At 59.9% G+C, this 23,723-nt stretch overlaps 2 protein-coding genes across 4 annotated transcripts in view; one reads left to right on the top strand and one right to left on the bottom strand.

Annotated features, from left to right (window-relative positions):
• Positions 1–15,780, top strand: part of CRMP1 (collapsin response mediator protein 1) — a 48,364-nt gene extending 32,584 nt beyond the window's left edge. Inside the window, exons 5-14 of the mRNA XM_037126764.2 lie at positions 852–913; positions 2,878–2,958; positions 5,052–5,120; positions 6,410–6,530; positions 7,432–7,588; positions 8,728–8,869; positions 9,117–9,287; positions 11,010–11,189; positions 11,969–12,134; positions 14,841–15,780. Coding sequence (XP_036982659.1) covers positions 852–913; positions 2,878–2,958; positions 5,052–5,120; positions 6,410–6,530; positions 7,432–7,588; positions 8,728–8,869; positions 9,117–9,287; positions 11,010–11,189; positions 11,969–12,134; positions 14,841–14,932 — 1,241 coding nt within the window. The 3' untranslated portion in view covers positions 14,933–15,780. The remainder of the gene's footprint in view (positions 1–851; positions 914–2,877; positions 2,959–5,051; positions 5,121–6,409; positions 6,531–7,431; positions 7,589–8,727; positions 8,870–9,116; positions 9,288–11,009; positions 11,190–11,968; positions 12,135–14,840) is intronic.
• Positions 15,781–16,097: 317 nt separating this feature from the next.
• Positions 16,098–23,723, bottom strand: part of EVC (EvC ciliary complex subunit 1) — a 44,222-nt gene continuing 36,596 nt past the window's right edge. For 2 of the 3 annotated variants that reach the window (XM_053672468.1, XM_037126938.2), the window contains exons 16-21: positions 23,128–23,272; positions 21,348–21,459; positions 19,392–19,518; positions 18,235–18,328; positions 17,490–17,601; positions 16,098–17,364 (exon numbers count right to left, since the gene is read on the bottom strand). In XM_053672468.1, the coding sequence (XP_053528443.1) occupies positions 17,283–17,364; positions 17,490–17,601; positions 18,235–18,328; positions 19,392–19,518; positions 21,348–21,459; positions 23,128–23,272 (672 nt within the window). In that variant the 3' untranslated portion in view covers positions 16,098–17,282. The remainder of the gene's footprint in view (positions 17,365–17,489; positions 17,602–18,234; positions 18,329–19,391; positions 19,519–21,347; positions 21,460–23,127; positions 23,273–23,723) is intronic. The other variant, XM_053672467.1, reaches the window with a different exon arrangement.

The following is a 23,723-nucleotide window of genomic DNA, read 5'->3' as shown; positions in this document are numbered from 1 at the left end:
TGATCCGTTTCATCCTTTTGCCTTAAATTCTTCATTTTTTTAAATCAAAATGTTTTCTGATTTCATTAACAAATGTTAATTGCATAGTGCACGTTATGGGTGTGCAACATAAATAATATATGAAATGCGGTCCTTCAGGCCACTGCAGGTGAATTAGGGTCAGGTTCTCCCTCCCCTCCCCCTCCCTCAACACACACACACACACACACACACACACACACACACACACAGCTCCTGACCTGGCCCTGGACCTCCCCCTCCTTCTGTCTGCCTCCCTGTCTCCTGGCTGCTCTGCCACCCACTCTCTACTCCGCTTCCAGAAGAATGTTCCAGAGACAGAAGGTCTGCTCGTGCCACTGCCTTTAGAAGCACCATCGATGGTGTGCGGCTGCATTGTGAATGTGCTGAATGCCTCCAAGTTGCACCCTTCAAAATGGTTGTGACTCTGAATTTCCTTGTTTGTATTTTCCCATAACAGAGCTCACAGGGGATTTAAAAACACACACTCTGCCTTCGCTCCAGCCACAGGACACTTTCTGGGACCTGCACATCTGAGGCTCCTTCATCTCCCTGCTGTGGTCCCGCTCACGCCCTCCTCCCTCCCATTTCTCCTCCCGTCTCCCTAACTCCTCCCTCCCCACCCCTCTCCCCTCTTCCCTCCTTCAAATTCAGCTTGGAGGGACTCCTTCGACCCTTGCCCGTACTCCCAGGCTGGGCGTGCGCCCCACTGTGAGCTCTGCTGCGCCCTTCTACCCTGGCCATTCTGGTCTGTGCTGTGACCATTGATTTACAGGGAAGACATGTTTCGTTTCCCTTAAATGCACTTTCTGTTCTCTTTGTGTCTCGAACAGGTGTCAATTCCTTCCAGGTGTACATGGCCTACAAGGATCTCTACCAAATGTCCGATAGCCAGGTAGGCGCTGCCGCAGGAGGCCCTGCTGTCCTCGCTGGGCAGGAACGGCCAGGGCAGAGCTCGGGGGTTGAGTCCTGGTTGTGATGCTGAACTGCCACATGGCCTTGTGTGTCAGCGTCCTTCCTGGGCCTGTGTCCCTTTCTGGCTGCCAGCGTGAGGTGGAGTGGGGACCCCTGCATGGAGGCTCCCACACCCGCCTCACCCTCAGCATCACCTGAAGGACTCGTTAAAAACACAGGCTCCTGGACCCTGTCGTAGGCGCCCAGGGGTGGGGCTCCGGAGTCTGTGTTTCCCAGGAACTCCGCCCCTGATTCTGGGGCTCAAGCCGGGGTGGGGACCATTCCATGAGCTCTGACCCTGGAGGAGAGCCGTGGCCGCCCCCCAGGCTGACTGCAAGCTGCCTCCTTTCCCAGTCCCCTCGTTTGTGTGGCGTGCGCCTCTCCCGCCTGCCCGGGAGGAAGTGAGCTGAGGAAGATGATGCTCTGTGTGGTACGAGTGCAGGCTTGCTGGTTAGCGGGCACCTGGCCTCCCTCCAGTGGGACTGCTGGCTTTGTTCTGCTATCCTTCCCGTGCCTGCTAATTCTTAAGAATACGTGGCTTGTCCTGGCTGGTGTGGCTTGGTGGATTGAGGGTCAGCTTGCAAACCAAAGAGTCACCATTTGATTCCCAGTCAGGGCATGTGCCTGGGTTGCAGGCCAATTCCCAGCAGGGGACACACGAGGGGCAACCGTACATTGATATTCTCTCCTTCCCTTCCCCTCTAAAGATAAATAAATAAAATCTTAAAAATAATAGAATACGGGAGATGGATGCTGCAGCCAGGTGGCTTTGCTGGGAGCCCAGGCCTGGCTCTGCGGCCGGGGGCCGCTTTCCTGACCACTCCGTGCTTTTGGCTCGGGGGCTGCCGGAGGCCGAAATGATTTACTGCCGGTGAGGCAGTAGGATGGTGCCTCTGGGTGTTAATTAGCTGTTAATCATTGTCACCACGGAGTGGGAGGTGCATGGGAGAAGCACCCGTCCTGCCTCTGGCACAAATGCCCCCAGTCAGAGGAGGTCTTGCTCCTAGGTGCCCCGCAGGCCTCCCCTGCAGCCGTCCGTGGGCTGAACGCTGGTTCGGGTTTGTGGAGAGCGCAGCACTTGGTGTTCAGCATTGCTGCGATTTCCACCTGTCTCGTTCTAATGTCTGCTCCCCTGAAGCCCCGTGACAAAGGGCGCCCGCCCAGCAGGCTTTGGGTGCAGGTCGCTGGAAGTGCTCCCCGCCTCCCAGCATCCCCCCCACCTCTGCACCTGCTGCCCGCACCTGAATGGTGGGGAGCGGAGTTTCCTGGCCCATGTGAAGAGCACAGTTAGGATTTGAGAGCCCTGTAGAGGGAGCATGGCGGCTTTGCCCTCCCGAGTGGGAAGGTGGGATTGCAGCTCCTTCATGGGCGGGGCAGGGCCCGTACTGGCTGAATCCGGGGATGCTGGGCAGGTGGCATGTTATCTGAGTGTTAGGGTTATTGGAGAGCACGCCCCCTCCCTGATCCCACTGTGTTCTGTCAAGTGACGAGGGTTGAAGTTCTGTGAACAGGCTCATCTCCCGAGGTCTGCGGCGCAGGCCTGGCAGGATTAGCTACACAATTTCAGGAAAACGGAAAAGGACTTCCCAGCACCAGCCGTCACCACCAGCAGGCACTACCATGGCACGAATGCCAAACAGAGCCAGAGGTGGGGACAGGCGCCAGAGGGAGGGTGCAGTCCAGCTGTGCTGTGACTTCCATCAGTTCTGCCTCACCCTGGCCTCCTCAGGGTCAAGGGCAGATCCCTCCCAAGGTCACTTGCTGCTGATCGAGACATTCCATTCTTTCGCCGAAGCGGTTGTGCTGCTTCTGTGGGGGCCGCGAGTGATGGCGGTGTGAGTGGAGGGGCGGCCTTCGCCGGTGGTCCCGCTGCTCGCCTCAGCCCCTCCTGTCTCTCCTCCCTAGCTGTACGAAGCCTTCACCTTCCTGAAGGGGCTGGGAGCCGTGATCCTGGTCCACGCGGAAAACGGAGACTTGATAGCTCAGGTGAGTGCTGTGCACGCCCCCCCCACCTCCGTCGGCTTCTCCGTGTCGTATGACGGGGGGCACAGGTGCAGTGCGGTGACCAGACTGCGTAGCAGAGGTGAGGCCTGCGCACCCCACCTGCGGCGAGGCCCCTGGCAGGCCCCAGGGTCTGCGCACCTCGGCTCGCTCACCGGTCCCACGGGGGTGATAACATTACCTGCCCTGCGCACCTGGTGGGGCTGGTCCTTTGCCTAATCTGCACGGACAGGGGACTGCACAGGGGCACAGAAACCAGGACTCGGCTCAGTGGGAGCCTCTTAGAAGTTGCCTCTCACACAGAGCTCAGGTTTGCCTGGCTTTGAACTTCGTGAAGACGGAACTGTGCATCATCCTCTGGCTGCTTTTGCTCAGCACTTGGTCTGTGAGATTCGTCCCTCCTGTTCCACAAACCAGGGACTTCCCTTTTGCTTCCCTGGGCTGTAGTTCCGCTGCAGGAGTCGGTCAGAATGTATTATCCGGGGGATTTAGGTAGTTTCCACTGGGGGGAGGCTGTTGTGCACCAAGCTCCCGGGAGCCTGCTGGTTCAGTTACACACACATTCTGTTACACACACGTTCACACCCGTTCATGTGTTCCCGGGAGTGAGATGCTGGGTGGTGGCTGTGTTACTTAGTGTCAGCAGCTACTGCTGAACAGTTTTCCAGTGGAAACAGAGGACCCGCCTGGACCCCGTGCTAAGCTTCACATCCCGGGCTGCTCGGCCCCCCTCGCTGAGAACGTCAGAGTCCGCTCCCCGGGCTCCCGGAGTCTGCTCCGTGGCGTACGCCTGCTCTGCAGACTCCCAGGTGTGGCCCCCGCGGTCTCCTCTGCATTCTCTCGGCTTTTTCTGCCCCTCCGGTGGGATTTCTGGGGGAGCAGGAGTCCTGCGGGTAGTCGGCCGCGGTCTTTTTCCAGAAACCCCGCTCTTGTCTTTAGGGGTCTGTGTTTTCCTTCCGTTATGGGACGTTTGTCTTTCCCCCACCCCTCTCCGTGTGTCCCTCCCTCGCCCCTTCCCAACAGAAAGAGTAACTGACGTTCCCACACAGGGCTCTGTCCCCCTCATAACACCTTTATTTATGCGCACACCCCCTCCAGTAGCTGGAACTACTCCGTCGTCGCTCACTTAGACCCGCCCCACTGTTAGATCTGGAAATTGCTTCCGGGTTGTCTCCACCGTAAGCTCAAACTTGATAACCACGGAGGCGGTGGGAATTGCGGGTTTGTCCGTGGGGGACCCGGCCCAGGGTTCCTGGGAAGAGCGACGGCCCAGAAATGGTGCAGGTTGAAATTAGTGCCCACACAGCTGATATCATGGCAAAGGAAAAACAAAATTTTTTTTGAGAAATGGAAGTATTCCTGGGGTGAGAAAACTCGGAGCAAATGGGCTTGAATCTGGGTCATTATCTTAGGGAGCCAGTTCAAGGTTACATGACGAACTTGAGGCAGAGGCCTCCCGCTGGAAAGGGGGGTGGTTCCAGGAAGGGGAAGGGGGTGTCTACTGTGTAGAGACCCCGAGAGCCAGCAACCAAGAGAGGCGCTCCAACCAAACACCAGGTGTGGCACTGCCATTTTACACACTCGGCCTCACTGACTCAGGGCAGGAACTTGGGGACACAGGCACTCTTATCCCCAGAGTGAGGGAGAGAGGACGAGACTTGAGCAGTGGCCCCGAGTCACAGAGATGGGCCTGGAGCGGGACTCCCAGTTTGGAGAATTTCCATCTAAATGTCACCTGTCTCCCCAAGGGAGAGCCCTGTGGCAGAGGCTCGGAGCCTGGAAGGGTGGAGGTGGCCTTTATGCGCACTCATCTGTCACCCCCACCTCTTCTGGCTGGTCCGGGGAGATTGGGCAGAACCCAGAGGTAGTCCGGGGCAGCCCCGGGGAAGGTGGGCAGGTGCAGTGGGGAGAGGCCGGGAGCACCGGGTCTCCCAGCCCAAGTCAGAGCCTGCTGACCCCTGCCGCTCTGGGCTCCCCTGTCGGTCCTCCGGCGGGGGCGGGGGGGGGGGGGATCAGAGGAGCGGCCCCTCCCAGCTCTGATGTTCTGCATTCACTGATTCCTTGTTCTTGTCTTGCAGGAACAAAAGCGGATCCTGGAGATGGGCATCACAGGGCCCGAGGGCCATGCTCTGAGCAGACCCGAGGAGGTACAGGGGCCCTGGACGGGGTGTGACCCCAACACTGCTTACCTGACGCTGTTCCAGCCAGGACATCCTGGCCAGAGCCTCTGCCCACCCCCACCCCGTGCCCCTGCAAGAGCACGGGCCTGCCTCTGACTCTAGGCCCGGCCGGCTACAGGCCAGGCCGAGGCGCCAGGGAGGGGCCCTGCCCCCAGAGCCCAGGCAGCCCAGGAATGTCACACCAGGCCCCAGGGACAGTCAAGTGTCCACACTGGACAAGGACCGAGGACTTGGCACATTTGATGTGAAGGGGGAGCCGCACGTCCCAGGCCTCCTGCCTGTGAGACGGCTGTCCGTGCTCGCTGCCCGCTGTGCTCCGGAGACTGGAAAACAGCGCATTCCCCTGGGAGCAGCAGAGTGTGTGAGCGTGTGCGTGCATGTGAGCATGCCTGTATGTGCAAACGGCTGGTGCACTGTGTGTGAGAGCATGTGTGTGCACATTGTATGCATGTGTGGGGACGTGTGTGCACAGTTGTGTCTGTGTGTAGGGCGGGCCGAGGAAGGCAGGCAGGGTACTGGGGAAGCTTTTGAGTTGAGGATGTTCCCTGTGTCCTAATTACATCACGTCTGTCCTGCCAGACCTCTGCTCTGGGCCTGGGTCGAGCTGGCCGTCTGGGGACACAGCTCCAGTAGACAGACCTCTCTCCCTGGGGCTCCACACTGGGGCGCCACTGCCCACGAGCTGCTGGCGTCTGGTCCCGGCAGCGGTGCTCACAGACTCAGGCCTCACGGACGCCACTGCCGGAGCTGCGTGCCGGCAGCAGGATGTGCCCAGGGCAGCACAGGCTGGGAATTAAACACAGAACTGTGCAGAATGTAACTGGACCTTTTGTTCCAGAAGTGCCAGCCTAGAGGGGCAGAGATGCAGCCTGGTGGCTGGCGGGTCCAGCTGGGGGAGGAACAGCATTCGCGGCGGCACAGGGCTCACCTACGTCAGGCGTTTATATAAATGACCAGTCACCTCGGGGGCCCGAGGTGGCCTTTTGATGCCGCTTTGTTTACCTCCTCCTAACAGAACAGGCAGAATTCTTCCCAGTGGTGCAAGGATGTAATCCCGCCTTCCAGTCCTGTACCCAAATCTACTCTGGCTTAACATTTTCTTTCTTTTTTTAAATCTACAATATTTTTCCTTCCTTTGGGGTCGTAGGGTTTCCTCTGACCACATGTAAGGAAAGGGGGAGCCCTGGGGACTCGGAGTGGGGGGATGGTGGCCCTGGCCGCCACCTCTGGTGACCCGGGGTTTGCTGTGTTCCCAGCTGGAGGCCGAGGCCGCGTTCCGGGCCATCACCATCGCCGGCCGCGTCAACTGCCCTGTGTACATCACCAAGGTGATGAGCAAGAGCGCGGCGGACATCATTGCCCTGGCCAGGAAGAAAGGTAGGCCGCCCAGTGCCCGGTCTCCTGAGGACGGGGGTGTCTGGCAGGTTCAAGTTCACCAACAGAGCCCCCACCCAGGGCAGAGACTCGCTGCCTGTTGCCGAGCCCGAGCCCTGTGGGCCTCCTGCATGTCTGTGAAGGGAAGAGGGGCAGGCGGTTTTAGACTTGAGTCCTGAGTCCCTGTGTGCGGCGTGGGACCGGGGACAGGTGAGTCTGTGTCGTGCTGGCGCTGGGCGATTACCCCAGTGCTGCTGCCTGCACCGCCTCAGGCCAAGATTGTTCTGTGGAGGTACGTCTGGCCCCTCCCTGGAAGGCGGGATGGGTGGGATTTCGGGGCGGTGGGTGCTCGGGAAGCAGAGGGTTGGAAGCACAGCCCAGCTCCCTGGCGGGGCTGGGGCGGCTCTGACGTACGTCACAGTTTCCAAGGGGTCCCCATGCACTGAGCTACAGGTGCCTGCAGACGTGACTCAGGGGTGACTCCCCTGGTCTTGACTTGTTTCCCCTGTGTCACATCCTCAGTCCCCAGCCAGTGTGTGCTGGAGTCACTCCCCCAGTATGACACCTGAACTTGACTCCTTACTTGATGACCTGCTTCTGGCAGGTCCCCGACTGAAGAGCAGGACACGTCTGTGTGCCTCGGTTGACCAGGCTGTAAAAAGAGGTCATAGTCCTGTCCAAATCCGGATGGCACGACCTATCCAGACTCTTGCTGTGTGTGCATCAGCCGGGCACCGGGTGCTGGGGGGCGGGCCGTCTGGGGTGAAGCCTGGGAGAAGGACGGATGATTTATCCCCTTCGGCCGATTTATTTTCTCCAGCTGAGATCTCCTACTTTTTCACATCAGCACCTCTGATGAGAGACCACCCACTCTTAACCACTCACGTCTGTGTTTGTCCCCCAGGTCCCCTTGTCTTCGGCGAGCCCATCGCGGCCAGCCTGGGGACCGACGGCACCCATTACTGGAGCAAGAACTGGGCCAAGGCAGCGGCGTTTGTGACCTCCCCTCCCCTGAGCCCGGACCCCACCACGCCTGACCACTTGACCTCCCTGCTGGCCTGGTGAGAGCGGGTGGGGGGCTCCTGGGGCTGGGGGCGAAGGGCGGAGACCCGGCCGCCTCAGACAGTGTGGGCTGGAGGGGGGAGGGCTCAGCCCGCAGCTCTGGTTGTTCACGACAGGCCTTCGGGGGCCGAGGGGCTGATTGACTTGGTGACCCTTCCTTTGCATGTTGACCGCCTCCTGCTCCTCCGGCGACTATGGAAGCACCTCTTGTTTGTGCCCCCCCCACACTGTGGATATTGGGGAGCAGCCAGGGTCAGGAATGCTGAGGGCTGTGTCTCTCCGGGCCAGTCTTGTCACCTGTAACGCCCCTCTGCCTGGCATGGCGTGTCGGCAGAGCTGGCGGAGACAGTGTGACGAGGGCCTGGAATTTTGGACTCATTAAGTGGCCACTGTGCTCGGCTGCGTGCACACAGTAGGAGCACAGCCACAGTCACGCCTCCTGTGTGGTTAGCCAGGCGGAAATCTGGTTCCCCCCAAAGATGCAAAACTCTGGACTCTGGCCACCTCTCACCCCCTTGGCTGTGGCCATCCTGGCTCTGGCTGCCGCCATCTCTCTGTCCCGACAGGCCTTTCTACTTCCCTGTCGCCCCCTCCATGTCCCCATGTGTCACTGTCTGCTCCCAGCAGGCACCCAGGTATTTTAAAACCCAAATCAGACCAGGCCCCTGCCCTTGCCGGGGACCCCCAGGGTTCTCTCCTCACAAAGCGAGAAACACAAGCCCCCCACGTCCCACAGGCAGAACCTGATCTGGCCCCCACTCCCCGGCCAGCCCCCTGGATCAGAACATTTGAGGGCAGGATAGCCTGACCCCTTTTCTGGCTGGGTCCCTCCCTTCCAGGTGAGGAAGAGGAGGCTCGTCTGGGGAGCCTTATCCAGACCAGCCCAGAGCCAGCACTAACCTAGAACCTTCTCCCCATGCCCAGAGCTCCTTCCAGTTTGCAGCCAGACAGCACGGCCAAAGGGCCTTCCGACGTCACTCCCTACGTCACTTCCTAGTGTCCGTGGTATGGCCCAAGCCCTTTCCCCACAATCTCTCCGGGGAGTTAGGTTCAAGTCTGTGTTGAGCGTCTGAAGTTGGGATTTGCCCCCCTCACCCTGAACTCAGCTTTGAGCCCTCCCTGTCTTCCTTCTTGCCAGCGGGGACCTGCAGGTCACGGGTAGCGGCCACTGTCCCTACAGCACCGCCCAGAAGGCGGTGGGCAAGGACAACTTCACTCTGATCCCCGAGGGTGTCAACGGGATCGAGGAGCGGATGACCGTGGTCTGGGACAAGGCAGTGGTAAGGCGGCACCCCATCCGCCCCCCCAGGAACACTGTAGAAGCTTGGGCCCGGTGACACCGGTGAGATGCGGTAAAGGCTGTTACGCAGATGTGAGCCTGCCTGTGAGTGGCTGGGGCAATCTCGGCTCCGATGACGCAGCTGGGGGAGGGGGGAGGTGCAGACTCCGCCGCCAGGTTTGGGCGTGTGCCTGTTGGCCCCGCTCCTGTTACGGGATGGTCTTCTCATCCACGCCTCTTGCCCTCAGGCAACTGGCAAAATGGATGAGAACCAGTTTGTCGCCGTCACCAGCACCAACGCAGCCAAGATCTTTAACCTGTACCCCAGAAAAGGGCGGATCGCCATGGGCTCGGACGCTGATGTGGTCATTTGGGACCCCGACAAGGTGAAGACCATAACAGCCAAGAGTCACAAGTCGGTAAGTCCTGGACGCAGTCACTCAGGTTCCCCGCCAGTGGGAGAGACGGGGTTGCATCGGGATTGGCTTAGAGGCTGCTCCCCCCACCCCGCCCCTGTCTTGGGTCCTTGCGGAAACTCTCAGACTCAAAGCTGGGAAGCCCCACCAGCTCCAGTGTTTGTCCTCAGTTGAGCTATGGACCTGGAGACGCTTGGATCTGGTTGAGAACCCCCTGCTCTGTTTGGTGCCCACTCCTCAGCAGCAGCAAAGGAAGGGGCTGCCCGGGAGCGGGTCTCTCGAGCCCCGGACCCCTTCCCTCGCCCAGCAGACAGCCACCCCCAGAACCCAGCCTGCAGAAGCGCAAACCCGTTCCACAGCAGAAATGTGCACGTGGTTCACATTCGCTTAAAAACAGACCCAGTCTCGCTTGTAACTAACCAGGTGCAAGTCGTGACGGTCAGATGCGTTTCTTCACTTGGGCCAGGGACTGAGCGCCAGAGGTTCCTAGGACACCGGCGAGCTCAGGGTTTTGCTGGAGATTGAAACCGGCACCACCTTTTTGGAGGGTGGACTCATCAAAGGCCAAACCTATTTACCCTTTGGCCCCAAACTCCACCTCCAACAAGATGGGCACACCTGCCGTGCGGGCACACACCAGGGCCTTTCGGCACGGTGTGTATCAGCAGAGCCAGGGAAGCCACCGATTGCTCGTCCCTGGGAACAGATCAGAAACCGATAGTACGTCCCCGTGGTGGGATGCGGTCCAGCAGGCTAGTGACGTTAGAAGCACCTTTATGCCACGTCCGTGTGCTGATGTGGACGCTGCTGAGAGAAGGCAAAGGCGCAGGGAGCACTTGCCACGCCCGAGACAGGGATTTGGGTTGGACACTCGGGGGCACAGAAAAACCCGCCTGAGGCAGCGGTCTCTGGCCGAGGTAGAAGAGGGGCTGACTGTTTCAGAAGCACGCGGTTTCAGTCTTTTGAGTTTGCTTACTAGGTACCCTGACCCCCTTTTTAAATAATCAAAAGCAGTCGGCTAGTGCTAGCTGTACTCCCTTTAGGAGTGATGAAAACAATATGTAGTTTAAGGGAGTGTCTCTCAAAGTGGAAGGAAGGAAGGAAGGAGGGAGGGAGGGAGGGAGGGAGGGAAGGAAGGAAGGAAGGAAGGAAGGAAGGAAGGAAGGAAGGAAGGAAAAAATATAAAAGTGACCCTCCCCATTGCTGGAGGAGCTTCACAGACAGGAAACCTTACAGCTCCCCGCCCACCAGCTCACCCCTCCGTGGCCCATGTACAGTCAGTTGGTCTGGGGTCTTCAGGGTGTAATGATTTAGCAATAGGCAGCGAATGCCTTAAAAAAAAAACCTCATGTCCCTTGGCCCAGTAATTTAATTTTAGAAAACTGTCCTATCCTAAAGAAAACATGTTGTTTAAAAAGACGCAGAAATGCCCATTCTATTCAGCTCAGCTATGGCGCCCGACTCCGGGAGCCCCAGTCCCATTCCTGCCAAGTCAGACGGTATCATATCAGTTTGGTTATACACATCCTCTCCCCAAACGCCCAGCAGCCAGGGGTTGGTCATGCAGCTGAGAGGCAGGTGGTGGGACGTCACACAGCCCCAGGGGAGGCATCTGTAGGGGGAGCCCCGGGGAGCGCCTGGGGTCTGAGTGGCGCAGGTAACTGCCCAGGGCCTCGTGGTGGCCATGTGGCGGCTCTGAGGGCTCAGCGGCACTGTCGCCGGCAGGCTGTGGAGTACAACATCTTCGAGGGCATGGAGTGCCACGGCTCCCCGCTGGTGGTCATCAGCCAGGGCAAGATTGTCTTTGAGGACGGCAACCTCAGCGTCAGCAAGGGCCTGGGCCGCTTCGTCCCGCGCAAGCCCTTCCCGGAGCACCTCTACCAGCGCATCAGAATCCGGAACAAGGTGCGCGCCCCCGGCCCTGGTGCACGCCGCACGGTGTCCTGCCTGCCATTCTGGCCGGAGTCAGGGCCGGACTGCAGAGGCTCCAGGCCTGGCAGACTGTACAGGGCTGTGCACTCATGGGGGCGGGCGGGCGCTCGGTGTGGCTGGCCAGGATGCATGTGCTCAGCACCTGCTCCGTGCGGTGTCTCCACCCTCTGGCCGAGGATCAGAGCCCTGGAGCTCGGTGCTGTGAAGGACTGACCAGTCCAGGGCCAGGAAAGCGCGGAGCCTGCAGCATGGCCGTTCCAGTACATGGCCCCTAGTGAACTGGAGGGTGGCCATCACCCTCCTTCCCCTTCCATTCTGCACCTTTCTCTCTCTCCTTTCCTTGAAGAGTCTTGCCATTGACCTTGGGAGGTCAGAGGCCATGGAGCAGGCTCTGGCTCATCTGTAGTCCAGCTCAGAGGAGGAGGAGGTGTGCCCACACCTCAGATAAACTCCCACTACAGTCCACTGTCTTCCCTCATTGGGTCCCTGCCATCACCGTGGCGACCTGCCTCCCACACCAAAGGGCTGCCCACCTTGCACGTGTGTGCGCGCGTGTGCCTATGTGTACATCGTGCATTTCTTTATGCGCAGGATCATGTGAATTGTGTGTGCACGCATGCACCTGTGTGTGTGGAGTATGTGGGTGCGCCCATCCCCGGGGCAACCCCAGGTCACTGTCCTGCCCCCAGGGCCCTGAACCAGCAGCACAGGTGTGCCTCGACCCTCAGTCACCCTCCTCTCCCTCCGTTCAGGTCTCTGGATTGCAAGGGGTCCCCAGGGGCATGTACGATGGTCCCGTGTACGAGGTGCCAGCTACACCCAAATATGCAACTCCCGCTCCTTCTGCCAAATCCTCGCCTTCCAAACACCAGCCTCCACCCATCAGGAACCTCCACCAGTCCAACTTCAGCTTGTCAGGTGGGCTGCCGGGGACCCACACTCCTGTGGAAAGGGACGCAGGGCCTCTGGCATGCAGCGAGGAGGGGACCGTGGGGCCACCCTCTCCTCCTCTCCTCTGGGTGGGGCAGTGCGGGCTGGGGAAGGCCAGGAAGCTGAGGGAGCCCATGGGCAGCTTGGAGGTACCAGACCCTGGCTTACAAAGAGTCTGCCTAGAAATTGGCTCATCCTGAGTCCCACCTGGGGACGTTTTTACACTTTTATCTTTTACCCATGGAGCTAAGCATGGCACCGTGACGGGGCAGCCACTGCCTTTAGCCTATCCCCTGCAGTTTATCACGCGCTCTCGGGACTCATGGCTTGTCTTCACAGCAACCCTGTGCGTAGGCTTTGGTTATTCTTACTGCTTTAAAAAGGAAACGGCAACCTTGAGTGCTTCTGTGTCAAACGGCTGGGGCTTGATGCTCAGGCAGTGTGTGTGGGCAAAACCTGAAGTTGGCGGGTCCCTGAGACTCGGGGAAAGCCCCAGGACACGTGCCTGCCATTTCTCAGGATTGCCACAGGGGGGCGGGCACGCACACATTGGGAACACGGATGTGAGGTCACCCTGCAAAGTAATGGAGGCAACAGGCTCTGGGAACGTGGCAATGAATAAGTCCTCAGTCTATCCTGGGGTCAGCAGACTTTTTTAAAAAGATTTTATTTATTTAATTTTTGGTAGAGGGGAAGGGAGGGAGATACAGAGGGAGAGAAACATCAATGTGTGGTTACCTCTCATGTACCCCCCCACTGGGGACCTGGCCCACAACCCAGGCACGTGCCCTGACTGGGGATTGAACAGGTGACCCTTTGGTTTACAGATGGGCACTCCATCCACTGAGCCACACCAGCCAGGGCAGCAGACTTTTTCTTAAAGGGCCAGATAGTGTTTTAGGCTCAGTACACCAGGCTATTACAAGCTATGAAATGGGCATTAAAATGCAGCCATTTAGAACTTATTCTTAAATCATGGGCTCCAGGGAACCAGGCAATGGGCCGGGCTTTGTCGGGGGCCCTGGTGTGCGGACTGCTGGTCTGGCAGGAGTGCAGGACCTTGAAACAGAAAAGGGGGACGCTGGGCGGAAGAGAGTGGAGGGGCGGAGAGAGGGTGAAACGTGGATGCCGGTTGTGGGCGTGGCGGACCTTTCCTCCATCCGAGGCGGTGGAGCTCGGCGATCATGCAGTGGGGACACAAACGGGGGGCCTGTGGTCCGGACCACCTTGCTTTCCAGGAGCCTTTTGTGCGAGAGCAGCGTACGCACTGGTGTGCTTCTGGTGCTCCCAGAGAGCCAGTGTTTTTGCACAGACAGACAGGAAACACAACTGGACTCAGTGAGCAGAACAGAGGTCGGACGCAGTGCCGGGAAACACCACAGTCAGGTGTGCGAGCCACCGTTCTGTTCTCAAGTCAGCACCCGAGAAGAGCAGTGAGGCAAACTGTCAGCCGGAAGGGCCACGACCTCCCTGGCTCTCTGAGGCTACCAGCACTGCCTGGGGCAGCCGCACAGCAATGTGGCAGTTGACTTCATTAGCTGCCAGCCACATTGATGCCTCTGGCCACCGGGAACAGCCTCACAGCCATCCTTTTACCTACCTGTGTGAAGTGACGTTGCACAGGTGTGGCATGGTCTAAGGCACGGGGGTCCTTTTGTCCTGATGGGTATTTTCGGAGGACTTGACGTGGAGCCAGGAAGGTGCAGGTGATCACGAGGGGAAGAGGTGGTGAGCAGAGGCCAATTTTGGGGCCTTTGGGAGGTTCCTGAGCCACCAGGAAGAGATGTTGCCTACCAACCAAACAAGGAGAGAAAATCCAAGTCTGCACTCTGATCCGTGTGCCCCAGAACTTACCCCAAGCATGCAATGTCTCGGGCAGAGGGGGCCGTGGTCCTTTTTTTTCAGAAAAGGAAGTGAGGCCAAGCGAGGGAAGTGCTTGATTACAAATTGCCCAGAGTACAGGCGTGGGTCGTCCTGGAGCCTCAGTCTCCTGCCTGGACCCAGAGCCTTCCCCCCAGCACCCCTCCTTCCACTTACCCGCCAGTCACTGCCTGTTCGTTCAGTAGGTACTTACTGAGCACCAGGCGCCGGGCTTGCTGCTGGGCTGTTAAGTCTTTATTGAACTGCAGGGGATGTTTGAGATTAGAATGGCTGGTCGGCTTTGCAGATCTAAAATAGAGACCGCTGCATCCTCTCTGCAGATCTGCCCCCTGCAGGTGATGTGGGTGATTGCGGCTATGAGCAGCTCACACACACACACACACACGCACGCACGCACGTACGCACGCACCACACTGAACAGCTTTGGAGCGTCAGGCCCTGGAGACAGACCTCTAGGTGTATCCCCAAGAAATGTGAGCCGAGCCTCAAATTCTCCTTTTGTATATCGTGTACTGTAAGCTCAGCAGCATTGTTAAAGCACCAAGTCCGTTCCTGCACACAGTAGGTCCTCCATCGATGGGTACCCACCTGTCTCAAGAACCTAAAGCCAGACAAGAAGTACTCAGTGCCGGAGGGTGCCCCAGGGCCCGAGGGGGCACCAGGGAGAGAGGGCGGGGTGCCTCCCCAGAGGCGAGCCTGGACTGGGTTGAGATGAGGGCTCCGTGTCCCAAAGGCCAGGGTATGGGGGAAGCACCCGGACCTCAGGAGCAGCCAGTAGAGACGGTGACAAAGGTAGTTGGCTCTCTCTTTCAGGTGCCCAGATAGATGACAACAACCCCAGGCGTACGGGCCACCGCATCGTGGCGCCCCCTGGTGGCCGCTCCAACATCACCAGCCTCGGTTGACCGCGGACGGGCGGATGAGCTAGAGTGAAGGATTCTGGGAAATATGTCCATTCCTCCCCCGCCAGTGGTTCTCCGACCCCCAGTTTTACGTGGAGCTGCTGGGGGACACAAGAGTGAGGTTCTTTCCTTTTGCGTTTAGGAAGAAGTGGTACTAGTGTGGTATGTTTGCTTGGAACCCCCTCGCCCCAGAGTTGTGTGTCGCGCTGACGCCCGCGCCGCGCGTGGCGTCCTCCTCGCCCTCCTTAGTGAGCACAGGTCCCAGCGTCCTCGCGTCCGCCCCTCCCGCCGCCCGGCTCCGGGACCCCGGGCGGCCCCTCCGCACCCTCGTAGCTGTTCTAGGGTAGTTGATGCATGTTACTGAGTTGCGTATGCTAGCCTGTGGGGGCCCCCGACGGGCGTCGCCGAGGACCAGTGCGGGTGCAGACCCAGACCGCCGGCCCTCAGGGCAGTCCCCGCGCTCCCGCGTCGGCGCTGCAGAGAAGCCGCTCCGCCCCGCCCACATCCGTGACCTCTCAGGGCAGCTTGCAGAAATGTCCTTCGCGTCCATGTCAGAAACGCCGGTCTCCGTGGCGTGTGTCCCTGGCATGCCATCCTCCCGGCCTCCGTGTGCCCTTCCAGCCAGCTCTGGAGAGTCAGGCCGAGCCCGGGTCACACTCAGAAAGGGGTCTCTCGTCCCCAGTCAGGGCTGCCGACCGGGAGGGTGACAGCGGCTTCCAGTTGCCCGTGTCCTCGTCCCTCTGAGGAGGTGGACAGGGCAGTCAGATTTTTAAAGTTTTGTACAAAGTTTTCCTTTGTAATCACCCCCATTTTTACTTAATAACTGACTTATTGTGGCTCTTACTTCTGAATTCAAAGCTTGTGAAAGAAATAAAATGAATGGCCCGCTGGCCTGACTGGGGTGTTGTCATTTAAATCTTTAGCAAGCGTTCGGTGCCCTGAGACACACTCTGTGGGCGAAGGAAACCACGCCAACAAAGTGACACGGTTATCCACGTGAGGTCGGCGGAGGCCGAGGCAGCCACGGTAATGCCGTCACCGCCACCTTCCCACCAAATCAGACATTCCCTGCGAGGGAGCCTTCTGCCCCGGAATGCAGGGGCCAGAAAGAAAAATGGGCACCAGGTTCTGGAATCCCACAGGAAGGAAGCTTTGTCCGAGGCCGCAGAACAATGAGATGTTTTATTTTGCCACAAGGCGGGGCTGTCGGTCGGCTTTGGGAATCCTGGCTGCCGACCGGTGTCGGGAGGTCAGGGCTGGCAGATGCCTTTATTGTGGGTTATTTCTGTTAAGGAGCCAGTCTTTCCTGCCTAGGAGAGTAATTCAGGCTAAGAGAAGTAAAAATTCAGGTCCTAAATAGTCTGGAGAATCCCCGAGACAGCAGCCCCTGGTGCCTAGAGCCCACCGTGTTCAGGGAATTTGTGGAAACACCCAGCTCTCCAGCGGGATGGCCTTAGATCAGGGAGGGACAGCCCCTGGGGACATCCGGCAGTGACTGGAGGCATTTTTGGCTGTCACGGTAGGGATCTGCTGGTGTCTGGTGCGCAGGGCCCGGGGTGCTGCTACCATCCCACCGTGCACAGGACGCTCCCCTCCCCAAAGTGTCGTCTCACCCAGAATGGCCACAGTGCCGAGGCTGAGAATCCCCGTTTTTGATGAAAAGAGCAGTTTTCTTTCTGGGTGGGAAAGACCTCTCCTGGCAGTGCTCTATGTGGGCTGGTTGGAAGTTTCTGGACATTCTCACTGTCCACTGGGGCAGCGGTGCCCCCGGAACATTCCTCCATGGTAAGGGGGTGCTGTCTGGAGTTGTCTGTGTTGGGGTCGTGGGGTCGTGGGGCCGTGAGGCTCGGACCCCAGTGACCAGGCCTGAGCTGCTGGCCGAGCCCAGGATGGGCAGGGGTGGGCCCTGAAGAGTCCTGATGGCAACCGGAGGCCACGGTTCATGGGGCGGAGGACGGGGACCCAGAAAACAGCAGCAATGCCTGGAGACCCCCCGCTCCCACGGAGCTGCCCTGAGAGGACTGAGAGCCTTGCCCTGTGGAGGGCGGGTTTTGGGGGCTCCAGTGCATGGTGCTGGGAGGTGCAGACAGCCAGGAAGAGACCCCAAGGGACAGAGCTGAGAGGGCGAAGCTCCCAAGGTGTCCAGCATGGGGTGTCTGACTGTTGGCAGGTCTGCCACACTCCCTCAAGCTTTCTCAGGCACTTTGACGTCTGTTCTCTGCCCCTCATGACTAGCCCGTGATGGCAGGGAGGCCTGCCGTCTGTCCCCGGGTGGGTGGGCCTCTCACGGGGGCGGAGGGGCCTGTACACCCCGGTCAGGGCTTCTGTGCGACCCCCAGTGGAAGGCCTTCAGCTACAAGTTGCTTCTCCTCTTTAGCATCTTCTTTGAATTCTCACCGTCAGCCGCGTCACTTTCCTGCTGGCTCAGCCTTTTGCTGCGTGAAACACAGAAGAGATGCAGGCAGTCAGAACTTTGGTTCTGGGCCCATCCAGCCTCACACAGACGCACACAGTAGGTGGTCAGCATGCAGCCGCAGGCACTGAGCCCGGGCCCTTGTACCTGAGTGACGTTGAGGGGTGTTCCCCAGGCGCAGGGTCGTCGTGGCTGGGCCCCCCGAGGCCCCCTCTCTCCCGGAGCGGGGGCTTCTTCCTTTTGGTCCTCACAGGCTTCTCTGCAAAAACACAGGGACCCAGACGTTGGCCGTGACTTTAGGCAAGTGACCGCTTCTCTCAGCCACACTGCAGCCCCTCCTGACTCGAGAGTCTGTGGGCCAGGTGCACACCGGGCACCTCACTGCCATTCTACCCGTTTAACGTGTAAGGAAGCCGCGGCCCGGGAGGTGAACTGCCTTCCCGAGCTGCACAGCCGTGCGTGGCAGAGCAGGGATTCAAACTCTGGTCCTCAGGCTTCCCACAGCCGCCTGCTGACTGGACGACTCCCGAAGCGGTGGGAACCTGAGGCTCGGACTTTACTTGAAGAGACCTGTGTGTTTTACACACTTTCTGTCACTCTCCTGCAGCCATGCCCTGTGATGACACTGAGTCATCACTTCACAGACGGGGAAACAGTCAGAGATCAGACTCAGCTGGTGACCCGCAGGGGTCGGAGTTACTGAGGGGTGGGGCGCAGAGGGCCCCAGGGCGCCCTGAGGAGGCTGCTCCTGGACAGATAAGGACCCGAAAGCCCCATGAGGGGAGCAGGGTGCCCAAGGCCACACCGCCAGCCAGTGGCGGACTCGGGACTGGAAGCCCCATTCCCGGCCCAGAGAGTCCCCCACTGCAGCCCACCACCTCCTACCACGTACCCGACGGCCCGCGCTTACTGGAAGACGGTTTGCTTTCAGCGAGGGGCACACGGGCCAAGGCTGCCAGCTCGGAGAGGAAGCTCTGCTCGGCATCCTGCAGGCAAAGCGGGGGCGTCAGCCGGGCCTCCCTGGAGCTGCCACCAGGGCAAGGCTCCCTGTGTCCGGGACAGAGGAGAACTCTCCCAGTGGCCCCCAGGGCGATCAGGGCAGAGACACGTCCTGGGGTGGGGGGAGCTGACCTCAGCCAGCTCCTGCCAGGTAGTGGTCCCCCTCACCCCCAGCACAGGGGCCACGGGTGCCCATTCTACAGAGGCGAGCACCGGGGTGAGAGGCGCTCACTGCAGGCCCTGCCGGCCCTGCCGGCCCAGGCCTCAGCCACCCCATCTGACCCCAGAGTCTCAGCTCCCACCTCCCAGCCCGCTTTAACTGCACAAAGCCGGATTCCACAGCTCGCCAACTGTGCGGGCTGGACAGTGCCTTACCCTCCCAGTGTCCCCACCTGTGGCCGGGGTCCTAGCAGGGACCTGCCCCTTGGGGGCTGGGGACAACGTTAGGAGGTACAGGGACCCCTCCCAGCTCAGTGACTCCATGATAGGCCCTCAGACAGGGGCCTCCCTTGTGGGATAGGTGATCTTTCATGAAGGCAGCTGGTTTGCTTCAGAGCCGCACTTTATCAGTAAGCGCATCAGCAATCACACGCCGATGAGATTTTTCTGTGATGAGATGGCCGCTGTCCATCACAGGGACTGAGCTTCCTGTGTGTCCTACATCAAGTGTGAGCCTGGGTCCCCAGCAACCCTGAGTGACACCCTGCTGTGACATGGAGCAGCCCGTGGGGTGACGAGGTGACGATGGCCCTGCGCCCACGATCACTGGACAGGAGCCCATCAGTGTGCCCAGGGCCCGGCCTGAGAGGGAGCGCTGCAGACGCACCGAGTGGGATCCACTGGGCCCCGCGGCCTGGAGGCTCACAGCGCACAGCCAGGCTGACATGTCATCTGCTGGGGAGCCTCTGCAGGGGCCGAGGGGCCCGAGGGGGCGTGCGGTCCCCTCACCGAGGCCCCACCGCTGACCTGGGGCCACAAGGCCAGCCCCCCACCAGTTCTGCCTTTTTAGCGCACCACCTGCCAGGTCCAGGCTGGCCCCGAAGCTCCCACCTGCAGCTGGGTCTCCAGCTGCGCTTCCAGGAGGCCCAGGACGCTGGCCTTCCGCTGCCAGGCCTCCAGGCGCAGGCACTGGTGCACGGTGAACTGAGCCAGGAACTTTCTCTGCTGCGCCCGCATCCTGGAAGAGGGAAGGAAGGCCGTCAGGGCCGCCCTGGCCGGCAGCGGGGTCAGAGGCCTTCCCCAAGGGCCTGCTGTGTCCTGCAAATTAGTGATCTCAAGCTGTCCGTGAGCTCTGGGAGCCGCGAGAGAAGAATGGCCACGATTTACTGCGGCCACAGGAGAAAGGGCCTCACCCCAGCGGACCCATCAGGAAACCCATTCACTCTTAGGGGTTTACAGAATCTCAGGCACATTTTTCACTGGGTCCTCAGGGTGGCCTGGTGACAACCACAGGGCAGCAAGCAGGAGAGTCGGGGTGTCCCTGAGGTCCCACAGCTGCAAAGTGGCTGAGCAGCAGGTGGCCGCTTCACTCGAGGAAAAGGCTGAAATCCTGGGGGGGAAGGCGCTCTCCTGAAGGTCGCCCCCTTGCTGAACGTCGCAGGACTGCCCCAGCTGCTCCCTGTCCGTAGAAGAGGCAGCCCGCTTCCTGTGGACATACCCGCCCCCCCCGCAAGGCTGCCACTCCTCGGACCTTCGCAAACAGGAACATTCAGTCCCCTCCTCCCCGCTCCCAGGATTACTCTCTGCCTTCTCAGTGTTTGTGACCGAGTTTCTGAAAGGAGCTGAAGTTTTCTAGAGCTGAAGGCAGAAGCCGCCTTTAGCGTCACAGGCAGCCACCCATGAAGCACACCTTGCTTTTGCTTCATGCTTTGTCCTGCCAGTGATGTCTTTCCTCTCTTCTGTTTGTCCTGCGAACTCCTATTCATCCTACAAAACCCATCCATGCATGGATCCACTCATCTACTCTTTTGTTCATTCATAAATGGGTCTCTGGCCTGCCAGGTTCTGTGCTGGGTTTTGAAGATACAGGTGAGAGTCAGAGACTCATCACCCCGGCCTTCACAGAGGTCCACCTGGGGCTGAGACGACAGATGTGGACCAATCGGCTGTGATACTGCTGAGGTCGGTGCTCAGGGCCTCAGTTGTCCTGGAAACCCCTCATTATCGCCGGCAGTACGGGCTTTTCTCCATTGAGATACGCCACTCGGTGCCCCGCCCTGGGGGCCTCGCCCTAATCCCTGACAGCTGTGCAGCGGATGCCTTTCACGGCGGTCAGGACTGTAAGGCTCCGAGATGGCCCCGGGTTACCCAGGTGGGTCTCAGCCTTTGGAACCCATAAAACTGAGAAGTCCCTCCAGCTGGAGCTGGAGATGCAGGGGAAGAAGATGGCAGAGAGGTCCCAGGTGTGAGTGAGATGGCGGCCAGGGGAACGGGCAGGGACCAGAGAGAGGTCTCCAGGAGGCCAGGGGCCCCGCTGACGGCCACTAGGAAACAGAGACCTCCACTCCTCAAGGCACTAGACTCTGCCGACAGCCTGAGCAACCTGGGGAGATTCCTTCCCAGGCCTCTGGGAAGGGCCCAGCGGCGGACACGGTGCTGTGGCCGCCTGGAACTCGGGGACGGTGGGGTACCCTGCCACCCTGCGCGGCGTGTGGCGGACCACTGCGAAGGCAGCAGCCGGGACACCGTCTGCCTCACCTCCTGCTTTCTCGCTGAGCGTCCTGGGTCACCTCCCATGAGCAACCTGCCCCACCCCCCAGTTCCCAGGCCAGGGTCTGCTTCTGGGGGACCCCGAGGTGTGAGTGAGGGGGTGGTGCTCTGTCAGGGCAGTGGGCAGTGCTTAGAACTGGAAACGCCCCCGGGGCCACAGCCAACGGGCCCCCAGGAGGGAGGGGGCACAGGCAGGGAAGGGAGCGGGGCAGAGTCCCGGGGATCTGTCTGCGCCGGAGGGGATGCTGAGAGCGGAAGCTGACTGTCGGGGCGAGTGTGCCCTCGTGGGGACCTCACCTCTGGTGGATGCCTGGGGATGCTTCACGAGTCCCACCCGCCACCTGGTCCGCGGACGAAGGGTTGCCGAGTTCTTGCTTCTTCCGCAGCTTGTAGTTCTCCGTCCTCTCTCCTGCAACACGTAACACACGGCGATCGAGGTGTGTTTGGGGGCTCAGCTCTGTGCCAGGGCGGGGGTGGGTGCCTGGTGCAAGTGGTGGTGGGACACACCTGCTCACAGAGAGCCATCGACGCCAGCCTGTGGTCCACCGGGGGGACAGGGCGGGGTGGGGATGAAGGGGCTTCCGTCACAGGTGGCACCGGGCCACCAGCAGGCCACCTGCTGTCCCTCCACCACCCGCCGCCTTCTTGGCCCCGGGAGCCAGGGGAGGCTTGGGAGAAATATGTCATGCTAAGCAGCCACCGCAAACGGCTAAACCCACACTGGCAGGGAGGACAACCCGGCATGTAGAGCTGTGGGAGGGCTGTGGCCTCGCCAGCGGCTACGCCCAGCCAAGGAGCTGCCAACCTAACTGGCTGCCTCCGCCCCAGCCACTGCACTGCCCGGCTGCCACGGCGAACTTCCTGGCGGCGGGCTGTCCGGCAGGCTGCCTGCCTCACTGGGCCTGGGCTGCGTAGACCTTAAAGGCGGTGTAACTGGGTGACCCCCTGGGGTAGGACATTCTGTGAGTTTTCAATACAGAAGAATTTATGGAATGAAAAAAAAGACAAGGTGTTAATGTGGTTGGTTACACTGGGCTACATTGTTTCAGCTCATTTGCTGGGTGACCCCCACATCAGAGCTGGGGTATCAGGGAAGTAGGCACTCAGAGCCGAGAGAATGCACAGGGGGCGGACCGAACCCTAGCACCGCAGACGGGAAAACTGAGGCCTCAGAAGGGGACTTGAGTATGCTGGTCCCGAAGGGCCCCATCCTGGCTGTCTCTGGCTGGGCAAGGAGATCAGCCGCCCTGTTGGAAACCAGGATGCAGGTCTGCGGAGCTGGGGTATTTCTGGGTACGTCCCACGAGTCGTAAGAATCCAGGGTTCAAATTCCCCGGGACGAGGGGAGGACAGAGGCATAGCTGAGCTCACTTACAGGAGATGTCACCAAAGACCCCTGCCAGGACCTGCCGACGGGACCTGCCACCCACCCACCTGCCCGTCCACCTAGGGACCAGGTCCCACTGCGCCCCACGGTCAGTCCAGGCGCAGCCCTTCCGAGAACCTGGGTGGACCCTGCTCCAAGGGCCTGATGCAGGGAAGGGCGTTGTAAGTGTGGCCTTTGAGAAACTGACTCTGTCGTTACACGATGTCCTTGCTGGCCGTGGAGACATTGTTCCGTCACGCAGGGTAACCACCACGTACGAGAGCCCATGGGGAAAATCCTCTGGGTTTTGGGGACATCACAGAGCCACTGGCCAGTTCTTTCTCACGGTCACTGCAATGGCTCTCACTGAGGACCTTCCCACTGCTCTGGCCGCCAGGAAGCCCAGAGCTAAAACCATGTCACCACTAAGTAGGGCTCTGCGGACATTCCTCCCAGAGAGTGAGTGACCCTACCCTGACTCCACCTTGTCCGGGGCTTGTCCTGATTCGCCCGCATTAACAAGCCCTATTGTGCTGTTCCCAGCCGCTCCTGAAGTGCCTTTTCGAAAGCCATTGAGGGGCAAAGCAGGGATTGAACGAGCAGATGGAACCGGGACAATGTAAGATTTCCAACAACACTGGCAGCCCATTCGGTCCCAGACTCTGAGGGTGTCTGGTTCCCGACCACGGCCTCCCTGCGGGGGGCACGTACCCTGCAGGGCCCTCAGCTGCTCCAGTTTGCGCTCCTCGTGGTCCCGCACGACCCTGTGCACTTGCTGGTAGTAGGGCTGCAGCAGCCGCCCGACGCCTGCGCTGGTCACGTAGACGCTCTCCACAGCCGCCTCCAGCAGCGTCCTCTGTGGGCGGGAGGGAAAGAACGCGGCCTGGGCTGGCGTGCGGTGCATCCCCCTTGCCCGGGCTGGCATCTTGGACCCAGTCCCCACCTGGACTGGTCTGGGAGCAGGCAGAGAGCGTGTGGTTGCATTAAACCCGTTGGTAAGACAGGGTGGGGCAGAAGTGGGCTTACAGTTCCTCGCACAGGAAATAATAACACAAGGATAAACTCTGTGTTTGGTGTGCTCACGGCTGTAAACCTGCTGTCCCCCCGCCCTGTCCTACTTTTCTTGGTCAGGGACAGTCTCAGGCTGGGTGTGTGACCCTGGCCAATCAGATGCAATGTTAGGAAAAGACTGCTGGGGGTGGAGAGGCTTCCCTTCCCGGATGTCAAGGTAAAGCCTCAGTGCGAGTGAAAGACTTTGTCATGTTCCTCCTTCCTTCTGGAATGCAGATCTGATGTCTGGAGTGTTA

This window comes from Artibeus jamaicensis, unplaced genomic scaffold, assembly GCF_021234435.1.
Source record: "Artibeus jamaicensis isolate MK-2021 breed Jamaican fruit bat unplaced genomic scaffold, CSHL_Jam_final contig_76, whole genome shotgun sequence".
NCBI lineage: Eukaryota > Metazoa > Chordata > Mammalia > Chiroptera > Phyllostomidae > Artibeus > Artibeus jamaicensis.
Note: the sequence above shows the minus strand (reverse complement) of the source record. Positions and strands in the feature narration are given on the sequence as shown.